Source organism: Notechis scutatus, chromosome 2 (assembly GCF_049901735.1).
Source record: "Notechis scutatus isolate UNSWTSFEM ecotype Mainland chromosome 2, rNotScu1.2, whole genome shotgun sequence".
NCBI lineage: Eukaryota > Metazoa > Chordata > Lepidosauria > Squamata > Elapidae > Notechis > Notechis scutatus.
The window spans coordinates 32,956,823-32,979,694 of NC_142010.1; the positions used below are offsets into that span (position 1 = coordinate 32,956,823).

At 38.7% G+C, this 22,872-nt stretch overlaps 1 protein-coding gene across 3 annotated transcripts in view; it reads right to left on the reverse strand.

The window, feature by feature from the left end:
* Positions 1-22,872, reverse strand: part of PRICKLE2 (prickle planar cell polarity protein 2) — a 344,732-nt gene that overhangs the window by 46,971 nt on the left and 274,889 nt on the right. For all 3 annotated transcript variants that reach the window (XM_087954550.1, XM_026679449.2, XM_087954551.1), the window contains 4 exons: positions 20,076-20,213; positions 17,463-17,666; positions 12,050-12,236; positions 3,057-3,911 (listed from right to left, as the gene is read on the reverse strand). In XM_087954550.1, the coding sequence (XP_087810676.1) occupies positions 3,057-3,911; positions 12,050-12,236; positions 17,463-17,666; positions 20,076-20,213 (1,384 nt within the window). The remainder of the gene's footprint in view (positions 1-3,056; positions 3,912-12,049; positions 12,237-17,462; positions 17,667-20,075; positions 20,214-22,872) is intronic.

Sequence of the window (22,872 nt, forward strand, 5' to 3'; positions counted from 1 at the left end):
TTGGTTTTTCCTCTTAAAATAATATTACCTGCAGTCTCTGAAGGATGTTGTCTACTTTCTGTTCCAATTACTGCTCTTTTAAGAGGATCTCCCTCCCTCCTTCTGTGTGTGTGTGTGTGTGTGTGTGTGCGCGTGCATGTGTGTGTTAGTTATCAGGTAAAGACCCAGCTACAGAATTGTTGCATTCACCATGACAGCTGCTGAGTTATGACAGTAATTTCTGGACAGTTATTTTGCCGATTATCATGGTTGTGCTGCCATTGGATTCATCTGACTTGAGAAGAAGCTCAGAAATGCTATCTCCTTCAGGAGAAGGAATAAAAAGCACCAGATGTTGGCATGACAAATAAGCCAAATCTAAGGCAGCTCTTTCATTGGTCCACTCCATCACCCACTTCCCCCTTCTGTTAAAATGCCATTTCAAAAGATTAATTTCACAGAACCAGACTACTTCCCTTCCTCCAACTAGACTATCTTAAATGGCATATCCTGTTTATCTCTTAGCTCCCAAACTGACAATGGCAATTTAAAGATACATACATACATACATACATATATTCTATTAGTTAAAAGCAAAACCCAGCTCTTCAGGCAAGATCTATAATTTTTTTGTAATGCACTGAAACCATTTTATTGGAGAGATTAGTTCTTTTTAAAGTGTGCATTTAGAACTTTTTTGCTGACCCTTCTTATCCCTTTTTAAAAGAATACAAATAAACGTGTTTCACCTTTGACATGCACAATGACATGCCGGGTGGACAGAGGTCACTGCTCAACAGCATACAGACTATCAACTTGGAGAAGACTAACTTCGCCCCTTAATCCTTACTTCTAATTCTAGGTAGATAGTTTAAATAGTTTATTAATCAATTAGTTTTACAATCATATCAAAAATATAAAACAAAAGTCAAATATCGGATATAATTCCAGGATAAAATACATAAACGATGATACACTACAGGTAGTCTTTGACTAAGGATTAAGGGGCGAAGTTAGTCTTCTCCAAGTTGATAGTCTGTATGCTGTTGAGCAGTGACCTCTGTCCACCCGGCATGTCATTGTGCATGTCAAAGGTGAAACACATTTATTTGTATTCTTTTAAAAAGGGATGAGAAGGGTCAGCAAAAAAGTTCTAAAGGCACACCAGTTGTTAAGTGAATTTGGCTTGTCTATTGACTTTGCTTGTCAGAGGGTTCGAAAAGGTAAAATCACATGACACTTAAATTGTCATAAATATGAACCAGTTGCCAACCATCTGAATTTTGAACATGTGTCCATGGGGACACTGCAATGATTGTAAATATAATGTCAGAAGTGAGTTTTTTCAGAGCTGTTATAACTTTGAACAGTCATTAAATGAATGGTTTTAAGCCTGGGACTATCTGTAATAAAATACATATGTGGTAAATACAAAGAATCAACATCCAGAAAAATTGCATCACATTTACATGATTTCCCAATCTGTTCAATGTGACAGGTCCTTAGTTCAATTGCCTTAATTTCAAACTGAGCAATTCTGCTCACATCTATAGATTAGAGCCCAGGAGGAAATCAGATAAACTGCAATTCAGTTCCCAGCGGCTCTTCTTTCAAGAGGGATGTTAAGCAACTAAGCTTAAGAGGGACATATCGTTGACAATCAAACAAAACACGAGCAATTTTTTTAATGGCTGTGGCACCATATATACATGCCCCCTCATAAGCTGGCAGGTGGTAGAAGTACCCATATTTGGCCATGAAATTCTAGGTGTAAATTGGGTTCAATTTCCACTGTTATCCCAATGTTTTCTCTTCAGTCCTCATTTTTCAGTTGTAACTTCTTGGGAGAAACAGACATTTCATACTATTTTTTTAAACTCATGAAAGTTGACAAGCGAAGTCCATATTCACGAAAGAAAAAGCAAGGCCTGGAGCAGCATGAAACCACAACTTGTTTTAATGCCTACCCAAGTTTGATTCAACTTGATAAAAAAAAAAAAGTGCAATTGCAGACATTCATACAGAGCTCCAATTCCCACACATCTCCTGCCCATCATACCAAGGATTGATCTTTTTCACTGAGCATTGCTCAAAGATCCAATATTTTTCTTTTCCTTCTGAATTAACATTCAGGGTGTGGATTTTTCTCTTCCTTATTTCACTTCATCTGATCAAAAACGAGGCAAGAAGTTTTGCTGCAGAGGTTAAGCACCAAGCGAACACCGCCCCCCCACCTGCAAAGTACCCCAAGGCGGGCCAAATTGCTTTGTTGTCTGAGGCACAAAATGACAATGCACACCTTCCTATCCTTGACAATAATTATAATAATAGTAAATACCAAAAAAAAATATTTGCTGCCTGAGGTCATCCAAAATCTGCCACCTGAGATAACTGTTCTATTCTGCTTTATGGTAGGTGCTACTGTACAAGTCATCAAAGCTGTGGCTATTATCACCGAGTCTCTAAGAATATGGTTAATGCTCGAGAGAGTTTGATAGAAAGTTATGCATCTCTATCAAATCTCTGAATAATGTTTGGAGGGAGAGGAAGAGAGAAAAGCAGTGAAACAATATCATTCAATTATTCTGCATCAAGATCCTAAGGAGAAGATAAAGAACTGCTGGCAAATAGCAATGATCCAACATGCCTAGTTTGGCCCACTGACGGGTGACTTTAAGCAGAACTCTTCCACAAAGCTCTGCCTTTGTGCTGAATCTTTCTTTGACAATTCCTCCTTCTTTTACTACCCATACCCTAATTTTCTCCTTCACAGAGGATAAGAGAAATCAGCTGGCATATTCCAAGTGTGAGATCATGTTAACTTGCCACTAACCTATGTTGCCTGTTTGAAGATTTGTTCTTTCAATTAAGCTCTTGTTCTCAGGCACTTGGAAATAAAAATGTATTTAAGCAACACGAGGAAATTATTATCCAAGGCATTTTGCCTGTCACAAGAGTAGGAAGATTCCCTTCTCTTTCACTAACTGTAGAGCTAGTACTAAAATGAACCTCAATTTTTTCTTTGCATTCCCTGACATGAAACCATACTCTATTAGCTGATTACACAGAGATCTTACCTGTTGCATTGGAAAGAGCCAGCGACTCCATTGAACCCCGAGGAGTTTGTTCTGTGCGTGACAATTTTTCAGTGAATTTCAGTGCACTGAGTGGATGCCTGGTCCGACAATGTTGTTCTGTCATGGTACTATCTTCTTCTTGGTCATACTTGTAACTCCCTCTGGTTTCACTAAAACTCTGGTTGGACATGTCACTGTAACTCTCCTGTGACCGAAGCCTTCCTGAGTAATAATCTTCTCGGCATTCCTGAGCGAAACTGTTACCATGTCCTTTCATGGCTAGAGAGGAGCTTCTCTTTGGGTTGTTGAAATGTTTACCCCACATTTCTTGTTGAGGCCCTGGAGTCTGGGCTGGGTTGTAGGGCGTCCTGACATTACACTGACTGAGCAGCTGCAAAGGGCTTTGCGATGGACTTTGCTCCATTTTGTTCCCGTAGTGGTAGAGTTCATCTCTGCTCCTCCACACATGGTCCCTGTTTAGGCTCGGAGTTTGGCTGGACAAACTCAGCAAGTCCATCTGCAAGGACAGAGGGTCCACATCTGCAGACAGTCTGCTGGAGGTCACCTGTAATTGATTATTCTGGCTGCCGGCATTCTCTTCTCCTTTGTTCCTGTTCTTCCCAATCTTAGCACTACGGCGGGATTCTTTGGCTCTGGCACTTTGGAAGGCTGAGTCCGATGAATCCGAACCGTTTGGATCATCTCCCATGCTGCACGCCCTGGAGCAAAAAATCTGCCCTTGTTTTGGCAAGAATGGTCGGCCAAGCAGAGATTTCTTACATTGGGCGCAGCAAAAGCAGGTCTCTGTAGCATGCCAGTGTTGGCCATCATACGTCATCTGACCCTGGTCGATGCCTTTAGATAATAAGGGAGAGAAATACCGTAAGTGTCTATCATACCACAATTTGAAGCAAATCAGATGAGACATTTAGCAAGCTATTTCTCTCCTCCCCCCCATCGTATCTACTAAGCAAAGAGTAGTAACATTTATCACGATTCTGACATTATCTTGTTATTCTGCTATAATTCAAAAGAGTGGTCTGATCCAATTTATTACTTAAGCACATTAGGCAGTACATGCAGTTCTTTTACCCAGGAAATTTTCCATGCACATGAACATGCAAAAATGGAACGTTTGTAATGGAGAGCTAAAGATTTCTATAGGTAGAAGAACCTATATGTCTATATGGGGAAGCAGAATGCGTTGATCACATCGCTCCATTATTTCACAATATATACAGTCTAGTTTGGGGATAACAGTTCCAATATGAAACATTTTGTTGAAATTATATATTACACGCATTCTATAGCTTGTGGAGTCCATGGTGGTCCCTGAGCTTGTCTGTTTGCAGATGTTTCATTAATATACAACTAGAGAACATCAGTGTAATGAAACATCCTCAAGAAAACAACCAAGCTCAGACAGCATCAAGGGTTCCACAATTCAACCCAAAGCTAAATATATTCTCTCCTATTGGAATTCTACACGGCTTTTCTGGAATAATATAGTAACGTCTTGTTTCAGAGAAAGAAACATTCAGTACATGAACTCATCACTAAATATGTTTGCTCTGGTTTTATATCAGGTTCCAGAGTGCAAAAAAAAAAATAAAAAAATACTAATCATTTTCTCTAGTCTGTCTGTCTGATGAAGCAGAAAGAAAATGGAGCCTTCAGAGAATTATCCCATTTGCTAGCTTTGTCATCAATCTTCTGCCATGAAACAGCAGGAAAAAAAGAAAGAAAAACACAATGTGCCTTGCTCATCATTCAGGACCCCTTGGGGATTATTAAAAAGAATTAGGCTGATTGGCATTTCAACAATGAGAAACACTGTTTTCAATCAGAAAGGATCCTGAAGCTTACCTGCCATGGGTCAGGCCAGCTGTTCATAAAATTAACACAACTCCTTGCCACCTCCCTTTGATCCAGTGGTTTTTACTTTGCAGTAAAACCAAAAAAAAACCACCTAGATTCTCAGGCCTCAGGGGGATGTATTTGTAAAGGGCAATGGACAAAGTTCCCCACTTGACACCCTCCAGATGTGTAAGATGATACTGACCATATGAACTCATGATAAGGAATCTTAATCAATATTGAAAAATTATAGTCTAACATTAGCTTGAAGAAGGTTTGATCTAGATAACTGGAGGGCAAGCTTTAATCAGAGCTAGGGCAAGTCAATTGGAAGTACTCATATTAATGAATTAATTCAGTTTTAGTTGTTGCCTTTGCCGTGTCAATTCTCTGTCTAGAACTTGACACCTATGTTGGGAAAGTGGTCACCAGTTGATACTCAAAGCTGAAATGCAGCTGCTAGCATAAATTGTGCTCAGCAGGTCCTGATACATTACAGAATGAGAGGAAGGTTAGAAATGTGCAGTAAACATCTCTGACCAACTTATATGTAAAATATAATTGAGTTGAGTTGATCGTGATCATTGAGTTACAGAGTTGATCTAAAGCTAACTTTCTAGTGATCCACTATGACACAGAAAGATAGGCCCCTGAGAAGATTGAGAAGTGACTACTTCATACACTGTTAAGCTATGGTTTTCTAACTGTTGAAAAACTATTATTAGCTAAGTTTGCATGGCAAACTAAACTGTAATCTATGCATTACAAAACCATAATGGCTGAGTTGGTGCAACATGCTAAGCCAAAACAAACAAACAAAACCCCCACAATGACAAAGTGTGATGTGGGGAGCCAGCCAATGAATGTGTACATAAACTGAATGCATGCTCTTCATTTCTCCCGTTTGGATTAACATGAAGGGATAAATGTCAATGAACTTGGTAAATCTTGAAAATTGTTCTGTCATATCCCTAATCTGTGTTCCTGGCAGACCACACACTCTTTTATGAGTCAATTACTAATAGCAATGAGTCACTAATTATTATGACTTTTCATAATGCAGAATCAATTTTATCCTCACTGCTCTTCAGTGAGTCTATCTCCTAAATCCAGTTACTTATATTAACAGGGACACCATTTCTATAATAATAATAGTAGTAGTAATTTCTTTTTACCCAAAGAAGGCTGTGAGATTTAATCAAACACATGCAAATTTGTGACAATGAGAAAAATATCCCCATTAGATTGGAAAAGCGGGCCTAAAACTGATTCTCCTTCCAATTGCTCAGAGTGAATAACAATTATGTTTCTTTAAATTGCTTCAAAAGGCTAGCAAAAGTTTGAATGGACTAGTAAAAACTTGCAATTTTATGCAAAGCCAGTACACCAAAATCAAAACAATTTATCTACAAATAGATTTAAACAGCCGGGCTGTTGCCAATTGTGTTGACTAATCAATAAAACATGTTAGTTATCCATCAACATTGGTAACAAGTCAATTGTTCCATCTATGGGGACTCTCAGTCATCCAGGACATGATTGTCCCAAAGTGCTTTTTTTCAAGAGGCAACTGGACTTTCTTGTTTTTCTTTTGAAGACATTTTACTTCTCATCCAAGAAGCTTCTTCAGCTCTGACTGGATGGTGAGGAACGCATCCAGTCAGAGCTGAAGAAGCTTCTTGGATGAGAAACGAAACTTCTTCAAAGAAAAACTAGAAAGTCAAGTTGCCTCTTGAAAAAAAGCACTTTTGGGAAAGTCAACTGTTCAGGAAAGTCACTCAACAGTGATAGGCCAGCATATAAATGCAATAAATAAAACGGAAAATAGCTAAATCCAAGACCTGTAAGTTCAAGAAGTGAACTAAATATCTAGAAATAAGCTTTCATTCCTCATAATAACTAATGATTTCACAAATCCAGATACAAAGAATCCAGTATTTTTTTTAGGTGTTCCGTAAATTAAATGAACTTTCCATTAGCAGAAATTTTAATGAATATTTGCCCAACCTTAATTTGTCAGTTTCTCTTACTTTCCCCTAAATGGGAGAAAGATTGTTGGCAAGCTCATAAGAACAGGAGACAGATAGTCAAAACAGATGAATAATAATGGTTCTACTTCCTCCAGCATATGCAAAAATTTAATACAAATAATGTTAATGGCCATGGTATTATGTTACTTCTTTCCTTGCAGCAAAAGAGAGATCCAAACCACAATTCAGTCCTGAAATGTTCCACCATAGGTTGCACAATAAAACATTTCTAATTATTTCATTTGGCCAGTATTGTACCTCATATATTAATCTGTTCAGAACTGAAAGTTTCAGCTGAATCTGGATTTTTCTACAGGCCTAATATGAATTCTAATAATATGAATAGGAACCATAACATGAATAGGATTTTTTTTAATCTGAAAGGGGAAACATAGAAAGGCAAAGGAGAGATATATTATATTATATTCTCTCTTGTATTCTTTCCCCTTTCTGAGAATTTACATCACCAATAGGATAAGTCAGCGTGAACGGGATATTTAGACCCCTTTAAATTGCCAAGATAATACGCCATAAAGGAACTGAAGAAAGATGATAAAAAATCCTGGAATGAATATCCATCCATCCATCCATCCATCCATCCATCCATCCATCCATCCAAGACAATCCACTGCAAGGTGGCAATCCCTTTATCGAAAGTTATGGATTATAATCTACCATGGTAAATTCAATGAAAGTTGGTAATTAAATGTTTTTCTAAGACTAAGAGAAAACAAATTGTCCCCAAGTTGGCTTCTATCCCTAAGGGAGGACAAGGATCTGGATGTTCTGACCTAGGCTTCCCCAAAAAGCACTAAGCAGACTTTTTGTCCTGGCAAAACGAAGGTGAATTCATTTTATTAAACGAAGGTGAATTTCTTGCATTCACATTCATCCAAAGGCCTGGCAAACAGTCTTTCAAGGGTCTAATTAGGAGCACAGACCTTATCTAGCTTGGAGAGCTGCCAAATAAATATTTTCAAACGCAGTGCTGACAAGGAAGGGCTTGGCACAAAGTCTCTGAGATACACAGATAGATTTTCACACTGCTGCAACAAACGAATTGTTTCCTGCAAAAGCCCCCTCCTCTTTTAATCCCTATGGAAGGGGCCATTCACCATTCATTGTGGCCTTACTCCAACCTCAACACTTAGTTTGTAATTGTTCTTTTCTCTTGGCAGCTCTGCACATGTGTAGGCTGGGAACTGGCTCCAGCTGCTCCTCCGCCTCACTGCTGTCTGAGTCTGAAGGCAGCTGATAACTGCCAGTCTGCTCCAGGCCCCATCTCTGCCTCTGACACAGAGCCCTCATCCGAGCCTTCCTCAGCCTCCAGGACCGGCCCAGTTTCCTCCCCAATCTCCTCAATGTCTGACTCTGCTGCCAGCTCCGCTAGCTGCCAGCGGGCCACAACACTGGGGCTCCTCACTTCCAAACCAGCACCACTATACCACACTGGCCTTCATCCATAACAGGCACATATACACACTAACACAAAATTTGAAAAAGATTATATTTTGCTGCAAATAAGGTGTTCCTTCTTTTGAAAAAAAAAAATAAGTTGGTGATAGAAGATGTTTTGAGGATTAATTAAGAAATAAAGTATTTGAAGGGGCTGAAAGCTCAGTTTTTACACCTAGAACAAATACTGATCATCTGCTTAAAAATAACCTGTTCTATTATTCTTAAGAAATGTCTACCCTTTAATTCCACAGGTGGGTTATACTATTATCCACTATTTCACAATTAGTTCTAGTTGGTTAAATTCTCAATAGTCACTGAAAAATGTACATACAATCTATGCTCTGCTGTCTTGGACTATAATTGTAGTGACCTTTAGTCATCATGATCAGCCAAGTTGGCAAAAGAGAATAGTCACTCTATCTTAGCCCTAGGAAGCAGGCAATGGAAGCCACTTCTGAAAATCTTGCCAAGAAAACTGCAGGGACTTATCCTGAAAGTCACCAGGAGTGACACACATAAAAACACACTATCCACACAAAGTACTGGGTCATAGTAAGTCTGGGTTAACCGAGGGCTGATTTTAATTCAGATTAAATTCACAATGTATTAAGGCTGATAAGTTTTTGCTAGACCACCATGCTAGTACACATAACATTATTCAAAAAGTGGCATGGAGCAACTTCGAAAGAAAATTAAGTCGGTTTGCCCGTTCAATTTCTTTGATATCCATGTAAAATTTAATTTCTATTATCTTCAACAGGAACCCGGTGACTGTGGTGGTGAAGTTTCTCATTGAAATGCTTGTGCATTTTCTTTATAAAGCAGAGTGTACAGTGGTACCCACAGGGGACTCAAGAGCGGGGCAGAAAGAAAAAAGCAGAGGTATAGCATTGCGATGCAGGCTCTGCCTCTTTTCTACATGCACTGCAGCACTGCATACATGCATGAAAGGGGTGGAGCTTGCAGTGTGTTGCTAGACTACAGCTTTAGTCATTCTGGCAAATAAAGCAAAATCCTTACATCCTCATGATAATGTGTGTTCATATTTCTAGAGGAAAAAGGGTTATTTTTGAAACAGTTTAGAGGCACCATTGTTCCCAATAGGTGAAATTGTGATATTTATGTTTTATTTTAATAACATAATTATAGCTAGTCTCAATTCCAACAGCTGAAAGATTTAGCACATGGATGATTCCCCTCCCCTTCTCACCATTATTTGTTCCTAAATTATCCTGCTAGCTAGACATGCTTACTGTCCCACTGAATTTAATTGACTCGTACTCCCAGGTGTAAGATAATATATTTAGATGTAGGATTTCTAGTGCTTTTCAGCCATTTTGAAATGCTGTAACATTTTATGCTCCTTCAACGGAAGGCGGACCAAGATTGTGCTAGCACAACCCCATTCTTCCATTGTTCTTCATTGCAAATAATCTATGCCAATTTTCTCAACCGTGGCAACTTTAAGAGATGTGAACTTTCAACTCCCAGAATTCCCCAGCCAGCAGCTAGGGAATTCTGGGAGTTGAAGTCCACATCTCTTAAAGTTGCCAAAGTTGAAAAACACTGATCTATACCATCTAAACAGTATACTATTGAGCCACTCATTAATACCCCCTTTTTTTCTCCCCCTTTTTACATAGGTGTTCCCACACAGCTAGTATCACTGGAAATCTCTTTTGGAATGAATATAACAGCATATAATAATTCTTAAAAATCCACCGCCCATTGCTAATCAGTAATCAAGGAACTGAAAAATAAAGCATTGCTATTTGTCAAGAGACTTTTAAAAAGGGTAATAATTATGTGCAATAGACAGAAGGAATAAAACATAGGAACAATGTGCATTTATAAAGCTACGTCAAGGATCTGGGAAAGCAGAAATATCTTCTACCATTGTTTGTCAACTGATAGAGGGAAAATGTTAATTATGCAGACAGTTGGATTTCAATTTTGGGCCATGAGTGCCTATGCATTTCTTTCAGTTGCTGGAAGGATGGTACATCATAATCTCTGTCTACCTTCCCATTAGCCCAGGATGGGCAACTTGAATGTAATTGCTTTTGAATTCTAGAAAGCTCAGATGGGCAGAATACCATGACACCAACTTTCTATCAACTAAATGTCTATGGAGATTCTCAGTCATCCAAGTCATGGTTGCCCCAAAGATGTTTGTTCAAAAGGTAACTGGATTTTCTTTGTTTATGCTTGAAGATGTTTCACTTCTCATCCAAGAAGCTTTTTCAGTTCATTTACATTCAAATTGGCTGAATTTGTCTTCATAATAATATGCTCCAATGGAGGAACCATAGCTCAGTGACAGAATATAGTTGTAGAAGGATACTTCATCACAATCTCCTTCTTCCTTCCCATTAGTCCAGGATGGGCAACTTGAATGTAATTGTCTTTATCCTTTAAGTCTCCAAACAAGCTTAGAAATATTCCTACTTGATAACTGGGAAAGCAGCTGTTAGTCTGTGTCAGTGATACTGAGCTAGATGGAACCATGAATTAAATACAGTATAAGCTACTCATGCCTGTAAGTGAAATTCTATCTTAAAAAATGGCTGTTAATTCAGAACACTAAAATATTCAGTCACAAGCCTTCTAGTTCTTCAATGAAATTCTAATGAACCAGACCCAGAACTGAACTTTTTTTTTCTAAAGAAATGAATAGCTTTCTCAAGCTATGTTATAAACTGAAGAGCAAAGGCGGGCATTTCTTCTTGCCAAATGGTGAAATGAGTGGGACAGTGATAAATCACTTCACTGGAAGAAATGGTATTTCCATTTGTTATTACTTTCAGGAGGCAGGGTTTAACATGCGTCCTTGTTTCCTTTCTACCCCATACTGGGATATTCTCATGATGAACAGTGTGTCACTGAATTTGGTTGTGAGCCTCTAAGAGTCACAGGAAAAGAAAAAAAGGACTCAGAAGGACCTGTGTCCATGTATTTCAAACCTTAGTTTCAGGGAATTTGGTTTTAATTGGGATTTAGTTTTTCGTTTTTGTCATGCATGTATTACATATTTCATAAAAGCCTTCCTTCCTTCCTTCCTCCCTCTCTCACATTTTTCAAAAGTAACCTTTACTTCACAGCTGGCTTTTGAATAGCAAATATTTTCTGAGCAAAGTAATAATGGAATTGTTATTATGGGCTGAAGAGGCCATCTTCTTTTTAAACATGCTTATTTCTTTCTCATTTACTGACCATCTCTTCTTTTTCCTTCTTCATTCTTTTTCTCTGAGTGATTTGGAAACATCTATGGCTTCTTTGAATCGATGCAAAAAGGAGACCCACCAGTGGTTGGCCTTGGCTTCAGCTGATCTCTGCCAAAAGCAATGGTCCCAGCATCTAGACTGCGGACCCAGCTAGGTGCCTGCCTACATCTGCCAAGGAGTTACTGCAGGCTTGACAGAAGCAAATGCCAAGGCCTGTCGTGTACTTCTAAAACACAACAGTTTCAACCGATAGCCTACAGGCGCACATCACCTTAAACAATATAATGCAACGGTATATTGACAGGCCCTATCATGTTTTGGGTTCTGCACACAAAATTTTTGTTTCACATCAAGGGCTGAGACTTTCCCACTTCAAACCAGCCAACTGGCAGCAAAAGGTGGCATTTCTAAACGGTTCCCTTACCGATGTGTTGAGCGCAGGTGTCACAATACTCTGCATATAAGGACTCGAAGCAGTTGCAGCAATACGGACGCCCTTCCTTCATGATGTAGCGCTGGCCCCCCAGCACAGTTTCACATTCAAAACAGCAAAAGTGCTTCATGTGCCAATGCCTTCCTTCAGCTTCTGTGCATTCGTCAGCAAAGATAATCTGTAAAAGACAAAAAGAGGACTCAGGATTTGTTTATGTGTATTGAACTGAACTGAACTGAATCGAATAGTCTAAGTGTGATTAGACATGCAAAGAATTTGTCTCCGGTACAGAAGCTCTCAGTGTACATGCAAAGTAACGTAATAACAATAATAATGTAAATTGCAGAAGGCAGCTTTATTTGGAACAGCTTCCACAATAATATCTGTTAACACTGTCAAACATCCAGATCTGCCTATCCCAGGTCCTTGGTAAGGACTCAATAGGTAGACAAAAGTGCTAAACCCAGTCTGAACATCTGGCTGACTGTGTAATGATTAATCATCATAATACTAATACCAATAAAAAGGGGGAGTAAAAATGATAATAAGAATAAATGATAATACCACAGCCACAGTATATGGGTAAGTATACTAAGGTATAGTTACACTGTGAGAATTAAGCATTCAGCATGAGGGAAAAAACTGTCCCTATGTCCAGCTGTTTGGGTTTGCAATGTACTATAGTGCTGTCCCAAAGGGAAGAGTTGAACAGTTGAAATGGTTTACGTCCAGGATGTGAGGTATCCGCAGATATTTTCTCAGCCCTTCCTTCTGACCTGCACAATATACAGGTTTTCTATGGATGGCAGGCTGTTTGCAATTGTTTTTTCTGCCATTCTAACTATCTGTTGGAGTCTGCATCTGTCCTGTTTGGTTGCTGCACCAAACCCGATAGTTAGAGAAGTACAAATAACAGACTCAATAATTCCTCTGAAAACTGTATCCAATTTATTATTTTGCTTCTACAGACCTTGCTCTCCTATCATCTATCTGGCTTGTGTTTTTTTTCTTTCTTTCATACTAGGGCTGCCTCAAGACTCTGCTGCCTCGGCTTCTTGATACAGCAATTTTTTTTTCTGCCTCTGCAGCATAAACAGATCATGTAGTTGCTGTGGAAATGGCTATATATGGTTCCAGGATAACATGTAACTTGAAATGGCACATTCCTTGTTTAGCAAATGGAGCGCTGAAAGAGGAAAACATGCCCCTGTAATAAGAGAAGACCAAGATGGACTTCCTAGGATACAAGCCCTGACTGTGGTTAGGGCTTATATACATCTCCAAGGCAGGCCGGGGTCGGGATGGTGGTGGTGCGTGAAGAGGTGGGGAGAGAAGAGGGATTCAAGCATTTGCAACTGCAGGCTAATGAGGACCACTGCTGTGTCATTAATAGGGCACTGCATTTTGAAATGAGAAATTCAAGATCAAATGTCAAAACCAGAGAGCTTTCTTTGATTGAACCTTTTGCATAGTTTTAATTCTAAAGTTGGCCCTTGTTTAATGTCAGCACACAACTCCATATGATAAAGAGCATTTGTATTACGTGCATTTTTTTCAACAAAGCTACCACCAATGGTTACTACTTGTCATCACATGTATACCTTGATTGTTGAGTATTTAGGTGTTTAGAGATGTCTATTTGATCAACAAAGGGAACAGAAGGCTGCAACTCCTGGGGAAGAAATGGTGAACTGAAGATGGCCCTGCTAAAAAAAGGAGTTGATAATCATGAAGGGAATGAAGAGCTGGCGACTACACCGGCTCTAATCTTGTTGATAATTCCTCTCTAGATAAGGAGAGGACTTGAGGTCACACACAAGTGCTCCAGACAGCTGCTCCTTGAGAGGAGACTGCATGATTGTGGTCTCTGGCTATTTACAGCCAGAGAAAATGAGGGAATAGCCAAGGGTGGGATTCAACCAGTGTTATTACTGGTTCGATAATTACATTTTGCAGAACCGGTTCTGTGTCTGCTACTCTTCAGAGCTACCGGTTCTATAGAGCCGAGCAGAATGGGTAGCATCCCACCCCTGGGAATAGCCATCATACTCAAACTGCTGTTGGCCCCTTTGAAAGTACATTAAGTTTGCATACTTACTTTTCTAATCATTTTTGGAAATTGCTTGTTAACTGATTTTCAGGTAAATCAGTTAATCATCAGCAGTAAGTTTTAAATATAGGTTTAAGGACTTAAACTATTGGGAGGTGGGGTGGAATAAACAGCAAAAGGATGATTAAAACTTTGGTCTGAAAAATTTATAAATTTATAAATTTGAAATAAGATTCTGTAATTAATTACAAGGAATCCTTCTTTTGGGAAAATGCTTTTGTTTTGATTTTTTAATATAAATATGGCTTTAAAACTTGTCACTAGAGGGAACTCAAAGGAATCAATGATTACAATTAAAGAAGAACAAACACTCAAACTTGACTTACAAATTCAGAATGAAGCAAAATATATTAACACTGGAGATACTGATGGATATTTTTGAACATTGGATCCAGAAGTTAATTTTCAGGCTGTCTATCTCTACAGATAGACTGTGATCAAAAGATGTTTTTATTTATTTATTTTATTTGTCAAAAGCTTACAATATAACAGAAAGAAGAATAAGTTTAAATACAAGAAATAGGAACTAATAATTGAGGACAATAGGACAGGGACAGTAGGCACGATTATGCGCTTATGCACGCCCCTTACAGACCTCTTAGGAATGGGGTGAGGTCAATAGAGGTTAGTTTGAGGGTAAAGGAGTGGGGGTTTGAGCAGGTGACAACAGAATCAGGTAATGAGTTCCAGATATTGACCACTCTGTTGCTGAAATCATGTTATGGAAGGCTGATTGCACACACAGTTAAGACTGATAGTTAAGATTGATTTCACAGTGGATTTCTGTTAAGAATGAGATGGATAATGCACCGGACATACTAAAGAAACCCACTGATGTTTAATAATAAAAAGTGATATACAACTAACAAGAGAGTGACCTGGATAATTTTTCTATCCTGGATTTACAAAAGAGCTTTGTTAAAGTTTCAAAGAATTTTGTGAAACAAGGCAAAGAAAAAAATTAAATAAAATAAATCGAGTACTATGGCATTCCAAAGAGTAAAGACCAATATTATAAAAAATAAAAAGAAGGAATATAATATTGACCTATATGTTCAAAATTAATATATGTATGCTGTTATCTATGGTAATCCTTAATAAACTTTTATTGATATCAGAACTGAAATGATGAGGCTGTATGGATTTATTTATAGATAAGAGACAGGATAGAGGAAGGAGAAATTATCTGTTACCTTAGAAGAGATTATAAATTACTAAAATTATTTATACTTGTGGTGAAGGGAAGTCATTACTTTATATATTTCTTTACCACATTCTTATTTTTTCTTTCTTTTCTATTTTTCTGAACTTTTTTTTTCTTTTTTAGTTTGTATTAATTGTATTATTTTTTATTGTTGCCATTGTAACCTTTAGTACAATTATTATATAAAAAAAGAAAGAAACAGGAGGCTGCCTAGATAATTTTATGTTCTGATTCAGGACAGCTCATAATCTAAAAACACAGAACTTCCACCTCAGGAGACAAATGTTGCATTCAACCATCGGAAATAGATTCCTAAAAGCCATGAGATGGGAACAAGTATAAATACAACACTTGAGAATACAATGGATGAAACAGAAGGGGAAGACCGTGGATCATAAATCCTAGGTGAATTACGGAGCATAAGATGACAGGTAGATCTAGGCCACACCTAGCCTTACGTTGCTCCCATGAAAGCAGATAAAAGTATAAGCTAAGATGTATGACACAAGACTATGGTGATACGCTTCCTAGGGAGAACATGGGAAATAAAGAGAAAACTAAGAGAAAGTGAACAATAGCCATCCACACATTCCATATGCTAGTTAGTTGATTGATTTGGGGAAAGATAATTAAAAGAAGAACATTTGCCAAGATGTTCGGTGTAGAGATTCACAGAAAGAAAAGGCAGGCAGGCGATAAACACAAATACTCATCCAAAGCCTTAATTGTAAAACTCTTAACAATGTCGGTAAAACCGAAGCACCCTGCAAAGATCAGCATGCACAAATAGCCTGTCCCACACTATCACAATTGCTCTGCTTCCTATCTAACAAGACATAGGAGGAAGCAACATTCTTGGTATCAGTACATTAAAAGAACTTCCCGCAGGCATCAGACACAAAACTCTATCAGCTTCTACATCAATTCAGGAATTCAATAAAGAGCACAGACACTTATTTTATGGGGAAAATTCTAAATGTAGACAAGTAGACAAAATTCTAAATGTAGACATACTACCCAACATCTCTTCTCCAGAGATGCTTTTAATAAGTGTTTTATATATTTATTGTTTCAATTATTGTACGCTGCACAGAGTTAAATCGTGTGAGATACTTTGTGTGAGAAATCTGATAAACTAACGAATTTATGTGTTCTCAGTGGTTTGTTTTACATCGTAACCAAGAAGCCGTTTTGTTCTTTCAGCTGATGGCTGTGTATGTGTAGCAGAAGCTGTGTCTTCCCAGGCTATGGGACTACAACAACAATGCACAATTTCCTTAAATGCAGGCATATATCAGGGTAGGGCTTTTTTTTGCAAGTTTTGACCCCACAGTTCGATCCTGACAGGGGCAGGTTGACTCAGCCTTCTGGGGTCAATAAAATGAGGACCCAATCCTACTATGTAAATCTCCCAAAGAGTGCTATAAAACACTATGGGCAGGTATATAAGTCTAAGTGCTGTTGTATTTCACATTGAGGTTGATTGCAAGGGGAATCTTTTGTGAGATCCTGTTATATCAACAGGCTTGAACTTTCAATCACATCATTTGAGAATAACAAGGATATGAAGTTATTGTAACACTCTCCAGTCATAAAATAGGAGTATAATTTAACTCTTTCTCCTAAATTGATTTTAGAAAGTTCATCCATCTGTACTGCAATTCTCCCTCCTCTTTCGCCTCCCAGCTGCAGACAGGCAGCTGGAGAAGGAAAAAAAAAGAGCACCGTGTTCAATAATGTTTTTTATTCTTTTTGAGCAATGGCTTTTCCAGGGAAGAGTGGTTAGCAGTGAGAGTCTTAGCTTATATGATAGAACAGGGCCAGGCACCAGCAGGATGGAGGTGGAGGGCTGTTTGGCAACAAAAACTTGGATGGGCTGTCAGAACCAAAAACCTCTACCAGGGCTGATATGTAGATCAGCAGCTCTCAGACATTTCATCATTTGCAAACCACAAGATGCAAAGATAAGAATTGGCAAGGCAAATCTGGAAGCCTAGACTGATTTACTACCTAACACATGATCCCTGACATGATTTACCCACTTATTCAAGCCCCCTTCCCCAGTACCGAACACACCTGACAGGTCTTACCTCATCACAGGCTGCGCACCGAGGTTTGAGGCATTCTGCATGGTGCCGGCCACAATAAATCTTCCCGTCTTGATAGAAATAGATAAGATCCACCAGCAGCTCATTGCAAACACTGCATATAAAGCATGATGGATGCCAGCACACCCCATGGCCTGCTCTGGATGCAAAGACGGCTATGTCGCCTCCATTGATTTGGCCTCCACACTGTCAAGATAAATATAAAAATTAAAGAGAAGCCCTTCCCTGGGCAATTCTTGCAGGCGAGAAACGTTGAATAATGACAGCATCTGGAAAAAGCTGAAGTGATGCACTGATAAAAATCAGCAAATTTCTTTTCTAGTTATTCGCAAGTCAAGCCTTTCTCCAACTATATGGAGAAACTACAGTATTATAGGGATTGTGATGATACAAAAGCAATTGTGACAGATTGCAAAAGGTCTTTACAGCTCCTATCTACAAGAGATTATTAATATTTATTCTCTCCTCAACCTGTTCCTATATGGGTACAGTTTGAAACAAGCAAATAAGAACGGGAATGGTAGATCCTGAATCCATTCGATTATTCTTCCCTTAGAGAGGAAGTTGGGGCAGTGTTCCTTTGATTATAATACAAAACTCAAGAAAATTGAGAGTTCTCTACTATATTTCTATGGAGATTCTCAATCATCCAGGTCATGATTGTCCCAAAGGTCTTATTTCCAAAAGACAAATGGACTTTCTCAGTGTTTTCTTTCCTTTTAAACATTTCGCTTCTCATCCAAGAACTGATGAAGCTTCTTAGATGAGAAGTGAAATGTTTTCAAAGGAAAAAACAACAACAAGAAAGTCTAGTTGCTTTTTGGAAATAGCACCTTTGGGTCTAGCATATGTCCCCTCCCCAAATAAAAAGAGGAGGAGAGGCAGAAGAATTATGCTACATTGTGGTAGAATTCACACAGTGTGATTAACTTTCTGGATAAACTGAGTTAACCAAGTGGACTGGGTTTACATAATGTGCTAACCTTAAAATAAAATAATAAAAATAATCTAAGGTTAAAACAAACTACTGACCTGGTTATCAGTATTGTGTGAATCCAGCCATTAACTCATTTAGGTTAGAGGTTTCTACATGTGGCGAATAAATAAAACTACAGTACTTTCAATCTCAGATTGTGGGTTGAACTTTTAACATTAAATATTTACATCTTGGGAACAGAAGGTACTAGAAGGCATGAAGCGCTGCAATTTATTCAACTCTGACGGGTGGTATGAATGGCCTCCAGAAATAAACCTCTGATATCTTTCTCACTGCACATTTACTGAGATGATAGCTTGAAATACTTAGCAATTTAAACTGTGGTATCCACTCTAGGGATCATTGCACATATTTGATTAATTTTTTTCCCACAGATTGGGAATTGGAAACTTGTGTATTGAAAGTAAGATTTGGAATGATCTTATTACATGGTTTTTTTTTACCACGCAGCCACTAAATATAAATAGATTAATCAGATCTGAAATGCAAACTGTCAACGCTCAGTGTTGCAATTTGTAATGCAAAAATGTGGAAAACAGTATTCTGCATTCCCAATTTTATTCCAGGGTTTTTGTACAAAATCTGCTTGGTCTCCATAGGATACCTAAAGCCCTCCTCTGCGTATATTGATGCAGAATGCTACATGTAATAGTCTTTCTCAAAGTGATGTACACATTCCTTTTCTCCTTTGTCTTCTAACTGGTTTTCTGGCCGAGCAATGCACCCCCTAAGCAGCCTTTTCCCTGGGGATTATGCAAGAGAAACTGTTTTTGCAGCTGGCTATTAGCAGCCTTAAGCTAACACTCTGCCACACACCCTAAATCTACACCTCCTAATTTTCCTACCCCTGGGGATATTTTTAATGAGTAAGATTTTTTTGCAAGGCCAAAGTGAAGAATAAGTCTTTTGCTGCCATAATGTATTGCTATGGCTTTTGATATCTCATCGTGCATAACCAGGGGTGGGATTTACCAGTTCGCACCTATTCGCTAGAACCGGTTGGTAACATTCTAAGCAGTTCGGAGAACCGGTTGTTAGAAGAAATTACTGGCCTAATCCTGTAATGAAGGCAGGAAGGAAACATTCTGGTGTTGCTTACAGAAACTGCCTCTCCGTTAACCCTTATTACATTCTTGGCAGGACTAGACTTCCTGTCTCAGGAACTTCTCTGGAGTTTTTCCCCCCTCCTTTGCTGGTACTTTGCTTGTGTAGAGTGACCATTCAAAGTTACAATGGCACTGAAAAAAGTGACATGATCGTTTTTCACACTTATGACGGTTGCAACATCCCCACAGTCACAAGAGGCCAGGCGAGGAGATGCGTGCCCCAATGTGAGTGATGTTGAGTTGGCCGCACCCAGCCAGTAACATGACCGCTTAGCCACACCTACCAACTAAGCCACACCCACAGAACCAGTTGTTAAAAAAATTGAATCCCACCCCTGTGCATAACTGCTTTCATATCATGGTGATAAGATGCTGAGGGGGAGAAGGAAAAGGAGGAGGAGGAGGAGGAGGAGGAGGAGGAGGAGGAGGAGGAGGAGGAGGAGGAGGAGGAGGAGGAGGAGGAGGAGGAGAAAAATACTGAGAATGGTCTACCTGTTCACAAATGGCTCCTGTCATGGTGACAGGGAATGGCCGGACATTGCCTCTGCCCAAATTCTCCCTCTTCCTCTGGTTGCTGAAAAGTTTGAGTTCTCTCTTTTCCTCTTCATCCAGGGAGTTACAGTATCGAACCTGGACATCAAACAGTAAATCATTTGCTTTTCACTAAAAGCACTGGTTCTTGTTTTTTTCTTCAAAAGTGCAAGATTATTATTATTTAATCAGGATTAGACAATATCTGAGGACCATGACAACGTCTGACATTGTGAGAGCATTGGTAATAGATATAAACACAAAATTATTACTGTGCGATACTTACCTATTCCTAAAATGACTGCCATGGTGAGCAAGACCAGTTGCAAAATGGTCATTTTCACAAGGTATTCACCTCCCCCCCCCAGCATACACACACACACACACACACACACACACACACAAACTTGTACACTGCCCCATAGTGATTGTTTACAATGTCAGCATATGTCAGACGAATGCATCTTTTCTTTTTATGTACACTGAGAGCATATGCACCCATACAAATTCCTTGTGTGTGACACTTGGCCAATAAAAAATTCATTCATTCATTCATTCATTCATTCATTCAATTTATATTGCCCCCCTGGGTCTTCATTTTAACCAATCTCGGAAGGATGGAAGGCTGAGTCAACTTTGTGCCCCATCAGGATCAAACTCCAGGCTGTGGGCAGAATTAGACTGCAATGCTGCATTCTAACCATTGCGCCACCAGAGCTCCTAGTATTTTATAAAGTGCCTGTATTACAGCAATCTGTGAGGCAATTGCCTAGCTACCATACCTAGACTGAGCACTTTCAGTATTTCTATTTATTTACTTTCATGCCGTGGTAGAGTTAGATTACCATAAACATGATTTGGTCATCTTATAAAAAGGTAAAGGTTCCCCTTGCACATACATGCTAGTCATTTCCGGCTCCAGGAGGCAGTGCTCATCTCTGTTACAAAGCCAAAGAGCCAGCGCTTCAAAGCGTCACAAAGCAAAGAGTAATCTTATACTCCTCCCCTTCTATGGCCATATTCAGAAGTTGAGAACTAACTGGGAGTGCACATTAATTTGTTTAGGAATGCATACTTTTAAAAGGAAAATCAAAGTATCTAAAAACAATACAAGGAGCACTTGGCCAGTGTTTGACTTTGAATAGAATAGCAGAATTGGAAGGGACCTTGGAGGTCGTCTAGTCCAACCCCCTGCTTAGGCTGGAAACCCTATACCACTTCAGGCAAATGATTATCCAATCTCTTCTTAAAAACTTCCGGTGTTGGAGCATTTACAACTTCTGGAGACAACTTTAAAACAATAAGAAAATAGGATGCAAACAATATGAACTCTAGTGGGGTTTAATGTTTCTATGCTTGTTCTGGTCTTTTTTTTTTAATGTCAAAAATATTGTTCTTATGCCCATAACTTAACACTCATTCATCATTTGACCTGGAGCCCCCAAAACAATTGTCCATGATTAGATAATTGTGCAAATCATGTTGAAATCTTCCTAAAAATAGTAAACATCCGTGACGTGCATGAACACAAATAATATGTAAGTAGTACAATATGTAATATTAGTCAAGTTTCTTGGCAACCACTAATTTGGATTTATGACTTATTGGTCCACCTATCAGAACTTCAGCCTTGTCTCTGGCAACAAGAGATCTTCACTCCTTAAGTTAACCCGTTTCACGTTATATAGCAACGTCTATTGCTGTGATATTATATGTATGTATGTATGAATGTATACACTGACCAAAATATTTGATGGAAGTTTCAAGGTAGTATATGTATCTGTGAAAAGGCAGACTCATGACTGATGTTAGTAATGATATTAAGGCCTTTGACTAATGAATCATCAAAAACTTGCTAAGGCATGTGTTAGACTGGCAAAAAATGCAACACCCCAAGGAGCAAAGTATAGCTGTAGCTTAAGGACACACTCTTAAAGTAACCCAACTGAATGGAGCCCCATCAGATTTGGTGGGAACTCCTAGGATGGCAGTTAGCTTTATGACCACATCTAAATATACCTCTGGCATCTTTTCAAGAACTCCTAATGAAAAAGGCTTTCTGCAGCTTGGCAAGCTGAATATGTTCTACTGAAAAATGAGAAGGTTGGGAGATACGTGCTGGAAACACTATAGAAGTCCAACTGAAATATTTCAAAACATGGCAACAAGAATAAAGCCCCTTTGATAAAGAGAGAAACAGAATTGTGACTCTCTGATACTAAGGAAGAAGGTGGAGGGGAAATATAGAAGAAAGAAGAAAGGTTTCAACAATAACCATAACAGTAAAGAATTTGTTTAGATATAAACTTGATGTGATAGGAGTTGTTCAACAAATCCTTGAATTCTGAATCATTTGATTCATTAAACAAAACATATTGGTTTATAATAAAACATAAAACTCCAAGTCCTTCATATAACCAGTGATTAAAATTAATAATTTAATGCCTGCTTAAACAATGTGCATGTAGGGCTTGTTAGAAATTAGTCAGAGGGGGTTCAATCTCTTAATTCACCAGCAAATGTGTTCCAAAGAACTGGGGTGGCTACCAGAGAAGGCTCTTCTCAAAAAAAAAAACTTGCAATATTAGCTTGTGGCAAGTACAGGCAAACCCTCAGGCTGGTCTCAGTTAGGAGGAGGGCCGAACAGAAAGAGATATTCTCTCAAGTAGACTGGTCTCTCAAGGAAAATGGAACTTTAAAAATAAATCAGATATTTAAATTTTTCCTGGAATGGCATAACACATTTTATAGTACCAGA